The 14,928-nt window shown below is 40.7% G+C and overlaps 1 protein-coding gene across 1 annotated transcript in view; it reads right to left on the bottom strand.

Moving 5' to 3' along the window:
• Window positions 1–2,374: 2,374 nt before the first annotated feature.
• The window catches only part of HSD17B12 (hydroxysteroid 17-beta dehydrogenase 12), a 71,967-nt gene continuing 59,413 nt past the window's right edge, over window positions 2,375–14,928 (bottom strand). The window contains exons 8-11 of the mRNA XM_033928370.1: window positions 14,452–14,533; window positions 12,217–12,282; window positions 5,783–5,932; window positions 2,375–4,693 (exon numbers count right to left, since the gene is read on the bottom strand). Coding sequence (XP_033784261.1) covers window positions 4,586–4,693; window positions 5,783–5,932; window positions 12,217–12,282; window positions 14,452–14,533 — 406 coding nt within the window. The 3' untranslated portion in view covers window positions 2,375–4,585. The remainder of the gene's footprint in view (window positions 4,694–5,782; window positions 5,933–12,216; window positions 12,283–14,451; window positions 14,534–14,928) is intronic.

Here is a 14,928-nt window from a genome sequence, read left to right as displayed (position 1 = left end):
GTTTTTAAATTCAAGTAGTAAGCTCTAACGATTGGAGGCAAATTTTCTGGTGGAATGGCTAAAGTCTCTCAAATATTTCCTGGCCATCTCAACTGGTGAAATAACAGGACACTTAGGAAAGTTCAAAAATCTTAAATTATTTTTCCTCAGTTGGTTTTCGAAATTTTCCATCTAACGGGAAACATAAGATCTCTCTTTAACCAAATCCACCTGAACCTTCTTTACTTCATTCAAATTATTTTCCTGTTTCTCCAACCTTTCATTAACCTTAGTAAGAAGCACCCCTTGTTGCTCCACTTTGGAGAAAACAGTTCCATAATCTGTTTTAATTGTAGATAAAGTCAATTTGAGATTGGAGTCCATGACTGATATGGCCTGCCATAGCGCCTCCATATCTATCTTATCTGGTTTCTTCATCTCCCCAAAACTGATAGCATTCCCTCCCGAGGCACCTCTCACCTCTTCTTCCAAAGTGCAGGAAATTTCTTGATGGCTCCCATCTCCTCCTTCCAATGAAAGGTCTGATAGGGATGTCCCTCCAATGCTGGAGTCACTTTCTCCCTCTCGGGGCTGTCGGGCTCCAAGCAGTCCCTGCACTTGTGCACTTCTGGCTGGGGAGGAACAAGCCTCTGGTCCGGACTCAAACTCGTCCGACTCTCTGCGCTGAGGTTCGCCGAAAGATCCGGGTTCCCTCCCGTAGTAACTGGGATCACCTCACCCATGCGAGCAAAAGCGCTCGTTATAGTTGATTGAATCAGCCGTTGGAGGGGTTCAGCCGCCGGAGGAACTGCGCGGGCGACTCCCTTCCTCTTCCCCATAACACCACCGGGTAAGAGGCTCCGACACAGATTCAAAGTACAAACGAGCGGAGAGCTCGCTCAGGCGTCCGCTCCCGACGCCATCTTGATCAGATTCCTCCAGTTATACAGTTTTTTAAAACTCCTGATTTAGAGGAGAAAGAAACACACCAGCTTTGCAGTTTGTTCCCAACAAATCCCTTTATTTTCATTAGTTTAATTATACAGTTAGAAAAAGCTGTGCATATACTATACAGGAAAGGACTGGCTAACTCACAAACACCATGTTCTCAAAAGAACACCGGACATTATATGCAGCCTAACTCCATCCACATTAAATTAGTAATCCTGGCTCCATAACGCACATTGGCTGGGAGCCCTGGATTCTCATATTGTATCTGATCAGCACCATTGCATCGGTATTTTTATAGTTTCAGTATACAGAATTCTTAGCCCCACCACATCTCAATGCAAGGCATTTATCTTAAAGAGCTTGAAATTAATCTTTCTATAGCACTTTATAATCAGGCAGATACCACTTTAACCACAATGTCATGTTAGTCTTGGAGGATTGGATCATATGGGTAAGCAATGACAGTGGGATCTCAGTTTTATCTTTCTAGATTCTCACCATATTTCATCTAGTTCCTGGCTGTTTCTTCTAGAAATTAAAGAGCTGCCTGTTTTTCCACAAAGGTAAATACTGTAGTGCCCGTTTTTATCTGCTTGAGCATTTCATTTAGAATCTTGATTTCTCTTCCTGAGAAAGTGTTTTGCTTGGTTGAAATGAACAATGGCATACAAAAAAAAATAATGAAGCCATTCTGAACTGCCAAGTCCAGGTTACCCTGCACCAACCAGCACACCACTCTCGTATGATTCTTCCATCATAGAATGTTTAACAGTAAGGGAGAAGAGTCGGTCCTGGGGAAAAGGGAACAGGTTGAATATTGTATACAACTACTAGATTTAAAACTATTTAAGAATCCAGATTACTCACAAAGGGGGAAATTGGAGCATTTTCTATTAAGATGAAAACATGCCTATTTTATTCTTTAAGAATCAAACTATCTGACCAAATCATCCTGCCTTTTTATGATTCTTATAATTTTATTTTTAATACATCAAGGGAAAAGTAAACAAATTTGTCCTTAATTATTTTTGCTACCCGAGTGAAAGGGCATATAAATCACTATTTTCAGTGTTATCCTATGCTGTCTTGAGGTCTCCTGAAGTTCCCAGGTTGTACTGACCTTTGGAAATGACAAGGAGTACATGGATCGGCACATGGGATCTATTCACAGGGCAAAGGTAGGGGAGGGACATTAGGGTGGGCAGACTAGGTGGGCCGTGGCCCTTATCTGCCGTCTATTTCTATGTTACATATTTTTTTTTGCACTTACGCTAAACAAGAAAATAGGGAATCCTAAAACTGCAAAATCCCACAATGATGCAAAGCAAGAAAGGGCAAGTCCAAAAAGCCCTGCCCTACCTGGATTTAATAATATATGATAGGAGAGATATGTGAATGATTATTGTCTGAATGAGATGCAGGTAACTAATTTCAAGCTCTGTAGTTCAGCACCAATATTTTCATCTTTTATTCTTACACATTAGCAACAGAAAGAGTACACTTCTTAGCATTTAACTGCGCACATGCCCACAGATTACAGAAATTAAAGAAAAAAAATTTTCTGAAAATGCTTTATCCCCAAATTAGCAGAATCTTAACTGATTGAAGATAAGAATATCAATGCAATGCAGTTCGTTTTTAAAAATATTATAAATCTGGTGTAATACAAATGCGATATAATTTCTATGCACTCTGGTTCACAACTTCTCTCACAGAACAGGATTTCCTTTTCATTTACAGAAATGTATAAAATGCTTAGGGTCCAACCCCCGCTAGCTGGCGTGGCTGACGTGGCACATAAGTTTCATTCATATACAAGATGTGCGCCAGTGGTCAGTTCTACAAATTAACATAGTTTTCGAAAGCTTCACAATAATTTACAAACATGAAGAGGGGAGGGTCCAATGTTCAGTGCTAATGTAACCATTACCATTAACAGTTCTAATCATTACTGGTGCATGGGAAGGGAAATTGTATTCACTGGAGATAAGTGATGCTTCTAGTGGGAAGGTTGACAACATAAATGTCAGGCTATTTTGGCTGGTTCTGTTTCTTTTAACTCCCAATTAAAAGCATTGCGACACTTATAATCTTGATTTCTCTTACTAAGAAAGTGGACTGGGTAGCAACTAAACAGTCAGCCACTGAGAAGTGGCAATTTAATCCTACTGAGAAGACTCATCTGAAGATACTTTCTAAGTAAATGATCTGTCTGGCATTAATGCCTAAAGGGTCATTTGTAACCAGCACTATATTTAACCAGGAGGAAAGTTAATCAATTATATGTAGAAGCCTCATGCTGGTACCAAACAAAGGGGGTCTTTTACTAAGGCACGCTAAGGCGCTCATGATATTCTATGGACACGGTAGCTTTTAGCGTGCGCTAAATCGGCTAGCGCGCCTTATTAAAAGAGGAGGAAGGTGAGAAGGTAGCTGATATCCGAGCTCAAAAGGTTTCAACACTGCTGGAATTGGCCTAGAAACTCCAGAATTCAGGATATGAGCTAAAATTAGAATTAGAAAATGATTAGCATTTTTGGTCCATAATATGGATCACAAACCTTGTGACATTTTCCTCCAGTTTTGTCTTTATTTTAACTGCTAACAGGGAAGATTTAAAAAAACAAACAAACACACACACACACCACATTCTTATTTAATGCATACAATTCCCCAAAATGGTAAAGGGGCAAAATAGTAAGTAAGTATTAGGAGTTTCTGGAGAATCCCGTGTTACAGCAAATGTGCTCCTAGAGACGCTGGCGCTTAGGCAGAGGAGGGGGTCGGAGGAACAGCCAGTGGCAAAGAAAAAGACCCCATTGGATGAAGCAGAGACCACCAGGGGGTTCAAGGGATCACCAATCGAGTGCATGCAGTACGCCTTGAACATAGCACAAAATCTGGGGAACCCCTCCCCCCCAGGGATGAAATTATGCTGAGTGGCCGAGGAACATGCCTGCTGGACCTGTTTCTGCCTTTCTAATGTAGGCGGAAGCTCAGCCAAAGACTAAGCTAAACTGGCAGAGTTTCCCATCAAAGTGGAACAGCCCACCAAAAAAAGCTCCCTTGAGATTAAAATAACTGAAGATGCCTGAAAAGTACCAACCGTCTGTGCTGGTCTGGAGGGACTAAAAGAAAGAAAATTAGCAGCTAAGGCCTAATTTCTCCTTATATAATACATACAATTCCCCAAAATAATAAAAGCAAAATAATATATAAGTATTAGGAGTCTCTGGAGGATCCCATGTGTTGCATTATGTAGTGTAAACAGGTTGAGACTTATTTGAAGCTTGCAAAACCCAGTTTACAAGTATGGACAAAGCAATGTTTTTTCTTTCATTCCATTTTCTCTGTTTCTTTTTTTTTTTTTTTTTTTTTTAATATACCTTGAAAAGTTTGTAAACCATTTAAGCAAGATTACAAATAACATTTTAAATAAGCATACCTCTTCCCTTCCCCTATACTGTGGCCATTTATTCTTTCATTTACAATCATTTAATAAATTAATTTCTGATCAAGAATTACTTTTTTTGTTTTAGCCAGCATTTGGTCCAGTTTCAAACATAGTTAACATGTGACTAATTAAACCCCCCTAAAAGAATTAACGTCTACGTTGCTGTTGGATAACTGTATTTTGAGAAGTGGTGCTGTAACTTTACTTTTCTTTTGATTTCTTTAAGTAGCGAGCTCGCACACTTTTGTTTACGTTCAATCCTAAGCTGATGGCAGCAGAAACGGGCACCAAGGTATTCATAATCCAGCCCTAGTAAAACAGATGTAACAGCAGAAATTAAAGGGCAATTCAAAAGTATCTAACAGCACATTATGTACTGCATGCAACATGTATAGGACCTGACAATCAAACAATGGCTGGATGCTCTGGACAAAGCATACAGAGGTAAGCGACACTGGCTAGGTTTTCAGACAGGAGGGAGAAAGGAAGATGGCGACCCAATATTTATTCCATTCTATACCAGCAGATAAACCTGAACAAAGAGTTTTGCATTACAGACTAGAGAGACACTTATGAAGAATCTGAAATAAAAATTCACCATTCTACGCAGAGACAATTTTTTTCATAATTGTTGCCACCCAGATTCATGCAGACGGTTATGACAACTACCTTTGGCTTCCCCTCTAAAGATAACTAAGACCTTATTACAAGCATTGAGAAATGCTAACTTTAGTCTGATATCTTCCTTTAGGGCTTGCATGCCTTCCAAGAGAAATTAACATTTTCAGAGCTACCACATCAGTCCTTCCTCCAACTACTAAAAATGCATTATGTTGCAACCATATGAAAGGTCATAGTTGAGGAAGGGGGTTGTTGAACAGTGTAAATTAGATACACTTCTTCCTCCGGATTCGTGGGGGATAGGGGCAGAGCCGGACCGCGAATGGCGAAAAAACGCAAATATCCGGCTCTGACACCCCCCCCCCCCCGCCTTCCCTGGTGGTCTAGCGGGCTTTCAGGGCAGGAGCAATCTTCCTACACTCCTGCCCCGTGCAGATCGCCATTAGGAAATAGCTGTAGGGAGTTCCCGTCATAGTCTCGAGAGACTACGGGAACTCACAGCAACCATTTCCTAATGGCGACCTGCACGGGGCAGGAGTGTAGGAAGATCGCTCCTGCCCCGAAAGCCCGCTAGACCACCAGGGAAGGCCGGGATGCCAGGGGGAAGACTTAAGGATGGTTTTTTTGTTTCCCCCTCCCCCAAAAATCGTGAATATGTGAAATTGCGATTACTGAAACCGCGAATGGGGAGGGGGAAGTGTAGTCTGTTTTTGTTTATCATCAGAGACTCATTGAGAGCAGACTGATTACACATAAGATGAACAAAGTCCTACTCACCATAATGGCATGTGGCAGGTACCCATTGGTTTGAGACTGTAGCCCAACAGTCTTAAGAGCAGACTGCACATAAATCTCAGGACTTGGCTTATCCCATGTGGGTTTTCGGATTTTACTCATTTTAGTAGCCACATAGAAAGGCAGGACACTCTAAGAAGTTAAAGCACACAAAAATGAAAACAGGATCTTTTGTTATATTGCGTGTATCCAGCATTTCAAAATACACCACAGCATACAGTACAAAGGTGAATTATTGGCTGTAATCCTCCTTGAACACGGATTATCTATCTTCATTTCATAATCACAAGAAATAATTTTCTGTGCATTTTGTCATAAGGAAATTGGTAATTAATGCTGTGTTTATTGTCCATATGCACACATCTGCTCCTTTAGGTCTTATTTATTTAGGGGTCGATATTCAGCTAGCATTGCTCAGTGTTTTGCCAACCAACACCGGCATTATGCCTGGAAGTTCAATGGCTCTGGCATCAGCTAAACCAAAACTGGTTAAGTGTGATATTCAGCACTTAACTGGCTATAGGACACCTCATTAACTGACTTTTATGCGGTCCTATTTATGTGGTGACGTTGGCTGGATAAGTGCTAAATGTCGGCACGCAACTGGGCAAGTACCAACTCTGCCCCCAGAACTGCCAGTGGGAGTTGCTGGAAGGGAAGAGGCGCGGACAGGAGAGGTGCTGGCTGACTGCCTAGAGGCACGTCCTGTAAGCAGTCCGCTGGCACCTCTTCTCCTCCTCAGTTTGCAAAACACTGGCTAACAGATACCACTGCTGAGATTCTAGAAGATATATTATAAGAATAAATCTAGAGTTGGTTGAATTTTGTATAGTATTCTAAACGTTTACATGTGCAGTGGACACTTAAACGTTAGCAGTGAGTTTAGAGAACTGCTATTTTAGTGCCTATCCCTGTGTATTATTTAACTGCACTTCCAAATTAGAAAATTTTCTATTGTAATATACACCGTCTAATGTTTGGGGGGAGGGGGGGAGGGGGGAAGGTATATTTTACATTATTCATATTGGGGAAATAATAGAGGAATAATGGGAGGGGAGGGTGGTAATTTTATGTATTGTAAGATAAATTAGAAAGATTGTCAAGTGATGTGTTTAAGTGTTTGTGCACTTGATGTAAGATTGAAAATGAATAAAGAATTAAAAAAAAAAAAAAAAAAAACCAACAACTGCACTTCCAAAACTTTATCACTGGATGGTGCTGAAGGATAACACTGTCCACTTGGGGGAAAATAATGACAGTTTAAGAATGAATATAGCCATTAGTTGAGTGTTAGTTCTTCAGTTTCCATTGAAACAGTGATTCTGTGTCATCATGAAACAGTCTCCTTCCACCTGTTGCCCATTTGAATCGGTTAAGAAAAAGATTTGGAGCCCCAAAACATCTGTATCTACCGTAACTTACCTTGAGCTACCATTGAAAAGGCACAAGTTGAAGTCAAATAAATCAAATACTTTGCAACTTCGGCAAAAAAAAAAAAAAAAGGCTGGCGCACCACATACGTATCACCATCAATCAATAACAAAATAGCTTCCAAATGTGATCACCTCCTAAGCCATGGCTTGGTGACACCCAGGGCATAACTTCTCAGGCTATTAGGTTGAAATTACTAACATATTCTATCACTGCAAGGGAAATTATATTATGACATTCAACGTGTCCTGAGATAACCTTTACAAACACAGCAAGATTTAAGAACATAAGTGCCATCTCCGGAACAGACCCTAGGTCCATCAAGTCCGGCGATCCACACACACAGAGGCCCCGCCAGGTGTACCCTGGCATAGTTTTAGTCCCCATATCCCTCTATGCCTCTCGTAAGGAGAAGTGCATCTAGCTTACCCTTACCCATGTCACTTATAAGGAGATGTACATCTAACTTACCCTTAAATCCTAGAACGGTGGATTCCACAATTACCTCTTCAGGGAGAGCATTCCAGGTGTCCACCACTCGTTGCGTGAAGCAGAACTTCCTAATATTTGTCTTGAACTTGTCCCCCCCTTAGCTTCAGTCCATGTCCTCTTGTCCGTGTCACATTGGACATTGTTAAATATTGTTTTTTCCTGCTCTATTTTGTCGATTCCTTTCAGTATTTTGAAAGTCTCGATCATATCCCCTCGCAGTCTCCTCTTCTCAAGGGAGAACAATCCCAGTCTCTTAAGTTGTTCCTCGTATTCCAAGTTCTCCGTGCCCTTTATTAGCTTTGTTGCTCGTCTCTGCACCCTCTCGAGCATTTTTATATCCTTCTTTAGGTATGGAGACCAATGTTGGACGCAGTATTCCAAGTGTGGTCTGACCATCGCTCTATAAAGCGGCATTATTACTTTCTCCGATCTACTCGTGATTCCCTTCTTTATCATGCCTAGCATTTTATTTGCGTTCTTCACTGCTGCCGCGCATTGCACCGATGGCTTCAGAGTCCTATCGATTAATACGCTCAGGTCCTTTTTTCCTGTTTGGTTTTTCCCAGAGTTGCACCTGACATACTATTCTTGTGTTCCTTATTTTTTCTGCCTAAGTGCATCACTTTGCATTTTTCCACATTAAACTTCATCTGCCATTTATCTGCCCAATTCTCCAATCGGCTCAAGTCACTCTGGAGTTCCTCACTGTCCTTCTGCGATTTGATGGCCCGACATAGCTTTGTGTCATCTGCAAACTTGATGATCTCTGGATGTTCCATCCTCTAGGTCGTTGATGAAAATATTAAATAAGATGGGCCCAAGTACCGAGCCCTGGGGCACACCGCTAGTCACATTACAAGAAACATTACAACTCCTGTTGACATGAAGGTTAAGTTTAAAATGGAAAAGATGAAGATTTAATCTGAGTAAATCTGAGGCCTATGGATTTCCTAGGGGAGAAGAGTCTAGGCTGTGCTGATTATTACATTAAATGACACATCTATTATGTTTATGTACACAATGCAGAGACTTGGGAGATTATCTACGATGTTGGGTGGTTGTGGTGTTACAAATTTTCTTTTTGATAAAATTAGACTACTTTTAATTGTGCCAGTTTCAACAAAACCAGTCACACATTTTGCAGTTGGATTATACTCATATTATCTATGCAACAATCAGTATCAGACAGTATCATGCCTAAACATTGGTGTGTTAATACAGACATGCTAATATTCTAACAGAATCTAGCATCCAGGTCCCATTATAGAATTCATACTTAACTTCTAGCATTTTGCTACCTTTTATAGAAATGTCCCCTATATATGTGAATAACATTGTTAAAGGAATAGAAGGATGAGTCAGCCCTTTTGCAGATGACATGAAGATTTGCAGAGTAGACACCCCAGAGGGAACAGAAAACACAAAGATCTACAAAAACTAGAAGAATGGTCTAATATTTGCCAGTTAAATTTAATGCAAAGAAGTGCAAAATGATGTCCCTGGGGACTAGAAATCCAAAAAAGCTATATGCCATGGGGGAGAGAGATTGATATGCACGGACCAGGAAAGGACCTTGGGGTAATCATGTCTGAGGATCTCAAGATGGCAAAAAAATGCGATAAAACCAGAAGAAAGATGGAATTAATATAATTGGTGAAGCTCCGCTTGAGGTACTGTGTTCCGTTTTGGAAGCCATTATCTTGCCAAGGACATACGAAGACCTGAAGTAGTTCAGAGGAAGGCTTATAGGCCTGAATACATATACTCTAGAACAGTTCTTCTCAGCTTGAACTTGAGGCACACCCAGCAAGTCTAGTTCTAAAAATATCCACAAAGAATATTCATCATATATATTTGCATAGAAAATAAACTGTGTGTAGATCTCTCTCATGCATATTCATTGTGGATTTCCTGAAAACCTGACTGGAGAGAATAGCCAGAGGGTTGAGTTGAGAACCACTACTCTGGAGGAAAGGAGGGATGGGGAGATAAGATACAGTTGGGGAAGCAGTAGAAGTATGTTCTAAATTGAAGTTGCACAGTGGTATTCTTAGCGTAACATCAGGAAAAACATTCTTGGAGAAGATGGTAGATGCCTGTAATATCTTCCCAGTGAAATCATGTTCCTTTTCTTCCAGGACTTACTAGCACAACAGCTTATTGTTGACCGATACCTTCTGCTATCTCCTGGTTCAACCGCTATTCAAAAGTGAGAGAATTTATTACTTTCTTTTTTCTGGCATCTACCTGGGCTTGATGATGGTTTACAGCACCCGCCTCCTGTGAACTGGCCCTTTATTCACCATTGAAGTTTACTTGCCAATCTAGTCTCCATTTTGAGAAAGTATGTTTTTGATGATTTTCTTTTTCCCTTGGAAAGTATGAAAGGCATTTTATCCAGACTAAGGAAGATTTAATATTGGTATAGATGGTCCATTTTGGGATTCATTAAGGAGGTAAAACTAAATCTGATCTTTTTTTGCTAAGGCTGTGGTTCAGCAGTTCATGTTGTCCTTTTATCTTGGACATACTGTGGTTAAGTTTTTGTTGATTTGGATATAGGAAGTGAATTGCGGGGTTTTTCAAGTTCAATCTTTGGAGATTGAAAATTAGAAGAGACTACAAAAATTTTACAACCTTTGAGACATTTACATATTGATCTGTGCATGGCCTCTTTAGATGCCTTGATTGAACAATGGGTCTATGCTCTTGCAACTGTTGCCATTCAGGGATTATAGGGAAGGATATAGTTAGTTGGGGTTGGTCTCCAGGTTCCTTGTTTGACCCATATCTACTCCTCTCAGCTGTACTTAAATTTCATCTCAGCAGTGCTTCAACCTGTTCCAGCAACTTCTCTCCAGGATCAACAACAAATGGTCACATCCACCATCATCCATATTAGGGTGGTGGCACCTCATCCCTCGGTCTTCAGACTTGCCAAGAGGGGATTGAAGAGGGGTGCTTGGCCCGTGGGCCACATGTTATGCTATCCCTATCTACAAGCACAAATTAAAAGACATTTCTACTGAACATTTCTACTGGGCATTTCACTTCCACTGTGTTTGACCTGATGAACCTGTGGTCAGATTTGTTTTGTTTCTCAAGGAGAGGACCAAGCCTTACAGAGAAACCAGGTGACAACGGTCAACTGTCAGCACATCTTGTGACCCAAAAACAACTGCCATCACCAAAAACCACAGAGAACAGTAAGCAACTCTCCAGATATGGGCACAGGAACAGGGGGGCAATGAGGAAAGGGCAGTACAGAAGCATTTTTGCACCAATTGAAATAATCCTGTTGTGGCACAAGATGTAGGGATGTAGATCAAAATAAAGCCTATATAACGGACTTCTCTTCCTGGTTTGCTCTTTAGAGGCCTTTCATACATTCAGATTCTGACGGCTTCTGTTTGCATACTCTCTCCAATTGCATTTCCAGCCTGATAATAATGTTACTGGTATGCTTCTGCTGTTATATTTTATACACTCTGCTTACAAATAAAGTATTATCTGTTTTGGAAATACTTTGCACCTCTGGTCTGGGTCATTCCCATAGCCGGGAGCTACAGTGAAGGGCTAAGCAGCGGCCTTTCATGTTTTATGAGTAGAGAGAGTGGGACATGGGGGTGGGGAGGAGGAGGATGAAAAAAAGGGGTTCAGTGGAGTATGGGAATTCTCTTTTCCTGCAAAATATGTGGATATATGGAACATGCAACTGACAATCTCATAGCTTGAATTCTTAGCAGCACAGATCACAGCTTGTTCCTCTTGCTCACTGAAGAAAACTCCTATTGCTTATCTAGCTCTTGAACAAGGGGAATTCTGTGAAACAAAGAAGGTCCTCCTAGAATTCTCTGCTGCTCTCATTTCCAAAAACTTGATACAAAAGATACTAGCTGGTTTATGTGGAAAGCTTGTCGAATTGCACAGAGTTCTAATGTGTCTGTCATCTTTAAAACACGAAGCTGAGGGTATTCCCTTATCGTAAGAAAATAATACCCCCCCCCAAAAAAAAAAACCTGTTAACTTCTTGTAGGTACACAGTCAGTCGTAGCTCTGACCAGTCCAGCTGATCGACTCTCACTGCCACCCCCTTTTTAATCCTTCAGAGTACATATGCTAGAGGGTAGCCCTCCCTTTCCCAGACCAAGACAAACGATTCTGCAAATGCTCAAGACGAGAGAACTGCTCGAAGCCTTGCAATGCCACACTGAACACACGAGCTTTAAAAATTAGTTTTATTGTAGCCCAGATTCTCTCTCTCATTTAAACTGCAATACTTTCAAGCAGCTCCCACTCAACAGTTGTGGACTTGCTCATCGGAAACTAATGGTAACCTGGAATTAAGAAAAGGGGATCTGTATTTTTAAAGGTCTGTTGACGTCACATTCCTAAGTGAGTGAATGTGATTTCCTCTGGTTGCCAAGACAGCCACAGTTACCGTGGCAACCATACAATAACAGGGATACTTAACCGAAACAAACTCCACTCACCTGCACAATGATGCCTTTGCTCTTGTACTCCGCATGGAGGCCTCGAGAGAAGAAATCCACAAAAACCTAGTGAGGGTAAAGGAGGGAAATAAGCACAAATTGTCAGGCTGCCCGATTGAAAGTTATCCAAGAAACTAGCACGGGATATATCATTTCAAAATAGCTTTTCCCTTCTGCCCCCTTGTAGTTGGGTCATATTTTGGTGGTTTCCAACCCTCTCCTGGAGGACCACCAGGCTAGTTGAGTTTTCAGAATAGCCCTAATGAACATGCATGAGACAGATCTGCATATAATGGAGGTGCCAGGCATGCAAATCTTCTCCATGCATATTCATTAGGGCTATCCTGAAAACCCAACTGGCCTGGTGGTCCTCCAGGAGAGGGTTGGGAACCACTGCTTTAAAGGAACTAGCACGCCAACAGCAACTGAGTTTATTTTTGTCCTCTTTCTTCTCTTATAGGTACATTTGCTTCTACTTCTTTCTGTAATATTTAGAAATATTAATGATGCTTTTTATTCTATTGCAATCCACTCATCTATGTTGAAAAGGCAGAATAGTGAATTAATCAAACTACATGAAGAAAATTGATGCTATCTGCTAAATACATTTTTGCCATATTATGAGTTCTTGAAATCTCATTTTGTTTTGTTTTTTTAGGATAATTCTCTCTTAAAACTGATATATTTCGGTATATCAACAGGCTTTCCCTGCAATGTTACCAATGTGCACTGAATTCCATATTTTGATTATAATCAAAAGTGTGAAGGAACAAACCATAATTATGTATATAATCAAAATACAGTATACCCGAACTGACAGACACGTATTGAAGATTATCCCTGTATGCAAACTGCTTTTATACAGCATCCATCAAGACCATGTGCAAGCATGCCCAGACTGCATCATTATGCCAGCTGCCCTCAACGTATGTCTGGACATGCCCACACTATATCTAGCAAGGTATAACATGAGCAATGGGCCTATATTAAGAATTAGGCTAAGAATTAATTATATTAGTCTGGAAAACAAGAAATTGTAAAAACGTACTTTTTTTCTTAAAATGGTATGTGATATATAATTTTTAACATGATTTTCGTGATCAGCAGCCAAAAATCTGTACAATACACCCAAAAGTGTTGAAGAAGAAAAAAAGGTTGTCGTCCAGTGATATGGGAGCTAATGGCCAACCTTTAGGCAGTAGTTGCTCTGGCCAGTTGCTATGAAAAAAGGAATCAGTGCAAGGGGAGAGTGAGTGAAAAAATGAAGAGAGGGGAAAATGGCCATAAGGGAAGAGGACTAGGAGTGAGTGGAGAGAGTAGGAAAGGAGGAAGGAAAGTTGATTAGAACATAGGTGAAGTGTGAATATATGGAACAAAATATCTAAACACCTACAAACATGTGGCCTATATCATTTAATACCTTAAAACAACTCCGTATCCCTATACTCACCTGGTGGAGGAATGCAGTCAGCTCTGATCCCTGGCACACCTCCACGGAGCCACGCAGCCTACGCTCAAACCTACTAGCGGACGAACCTTGGTTGAGCCAGCTCCCAAAGGAACAGTCCCTGAGCCCCAATCTGAAGGTGCAGGCTTAATATGAGGCGCACTGCAATGCAGCCAACCCCTGGAAACAGACTTTATCCACAAAGTCTGTGATCTCCTGCAGTCAGAGCTGCCCCTGCAGGGACCCTTTGCAGCACAAAGATGTAAAACGTGTAAAAATACTGAGTAGAAGAAAAAATTAAATGAGCAGAAAAGACTAGCTCCTACTGTCTCACTTATAGGAAAGCAACTGGAGTCCTAAGGGCAGTCCTGAAAAAATTACGTAAATGACACCTTCTACAAGCAGTCTCGCAACATGGGATGCATAACCTACTTGTCCAGGAATAGAGCGAGATTGTACAAGAATATACATTGTCTCCCCTAACCTTCCCCATATACCCTACCAAAAGGAGTTAAGCCCATTTTTCTCTATTGAGCTTCTATACATACTTGACTCTGACTGAGGGAATGGGAAATGCGCTATTGCATTACACTGTAAATATTCACTTTTTGAACTTGTTTAAAGCATAGAAGTTACTAAACCTGCGTTAAAAGCACACTGATAGAACTGGCAAAGACTGCTATTCTCTAAATTTTAAGCTGCTTTTCCCTATTTGGTTAAGACCAATGGAAGAGCATAAAATACCTATTACAAAAACTAGGTATAGTCATACAAAAAATGAAATTTACCTTGGTTGCAGAGTATATTGTCAGCAATGGAACTGGGTTAATGGCACTGGCTGAGGAAATGTTCAGTATTACTCCCTTGGATCTGAAAAATGATACATAGCCATAAAAAAAGCACAGAGTTTGTTTTTGTTTTTAAACAAACAGCAAAAAACCAAGGCATTTTGGTTAATTGATGACAGTTTACAGTCAAATGAGAAAAATAATGGTCATAGAAACAAACATGAAGGCAAAACATGGACTATTGCTACTCCTTGGGTTTTGGCCAGGTACTAGTGACCTGGACTGGCCACCAGGGTTGCTGGACTTGATGGACTATTGGTTTGACCTAGTAAGGCCATTCTTACTTATTCATGCTTTTTCAGCCTCCACATGCTGAGGAAAGTAAGATCCTATTTTCGCCAACAACATTTCGCCGTCCTTGTCCAATCCATCCTCTCCAAACTAGACTACTGCAATGCCATCTACTTAAGCCTATCA

This window comes from Geotrypetes seraphini, chromosome 19 (assembly GCF_902459505.1).
Source record: "Geotrypetes seraphini chromosome 19, aGeoSer1.1, whole genome shotgun sequence".
Lineage (NCBI taxonomy): Eukaryota > Metazoa > Chordata > Amphibia > Gymnophiona > Dermophiidae > Geotrypetes > Geotrypetes seraphini.
This window is presented reverse-complemented; position numbering and strand designations above follow the sequence as displayed.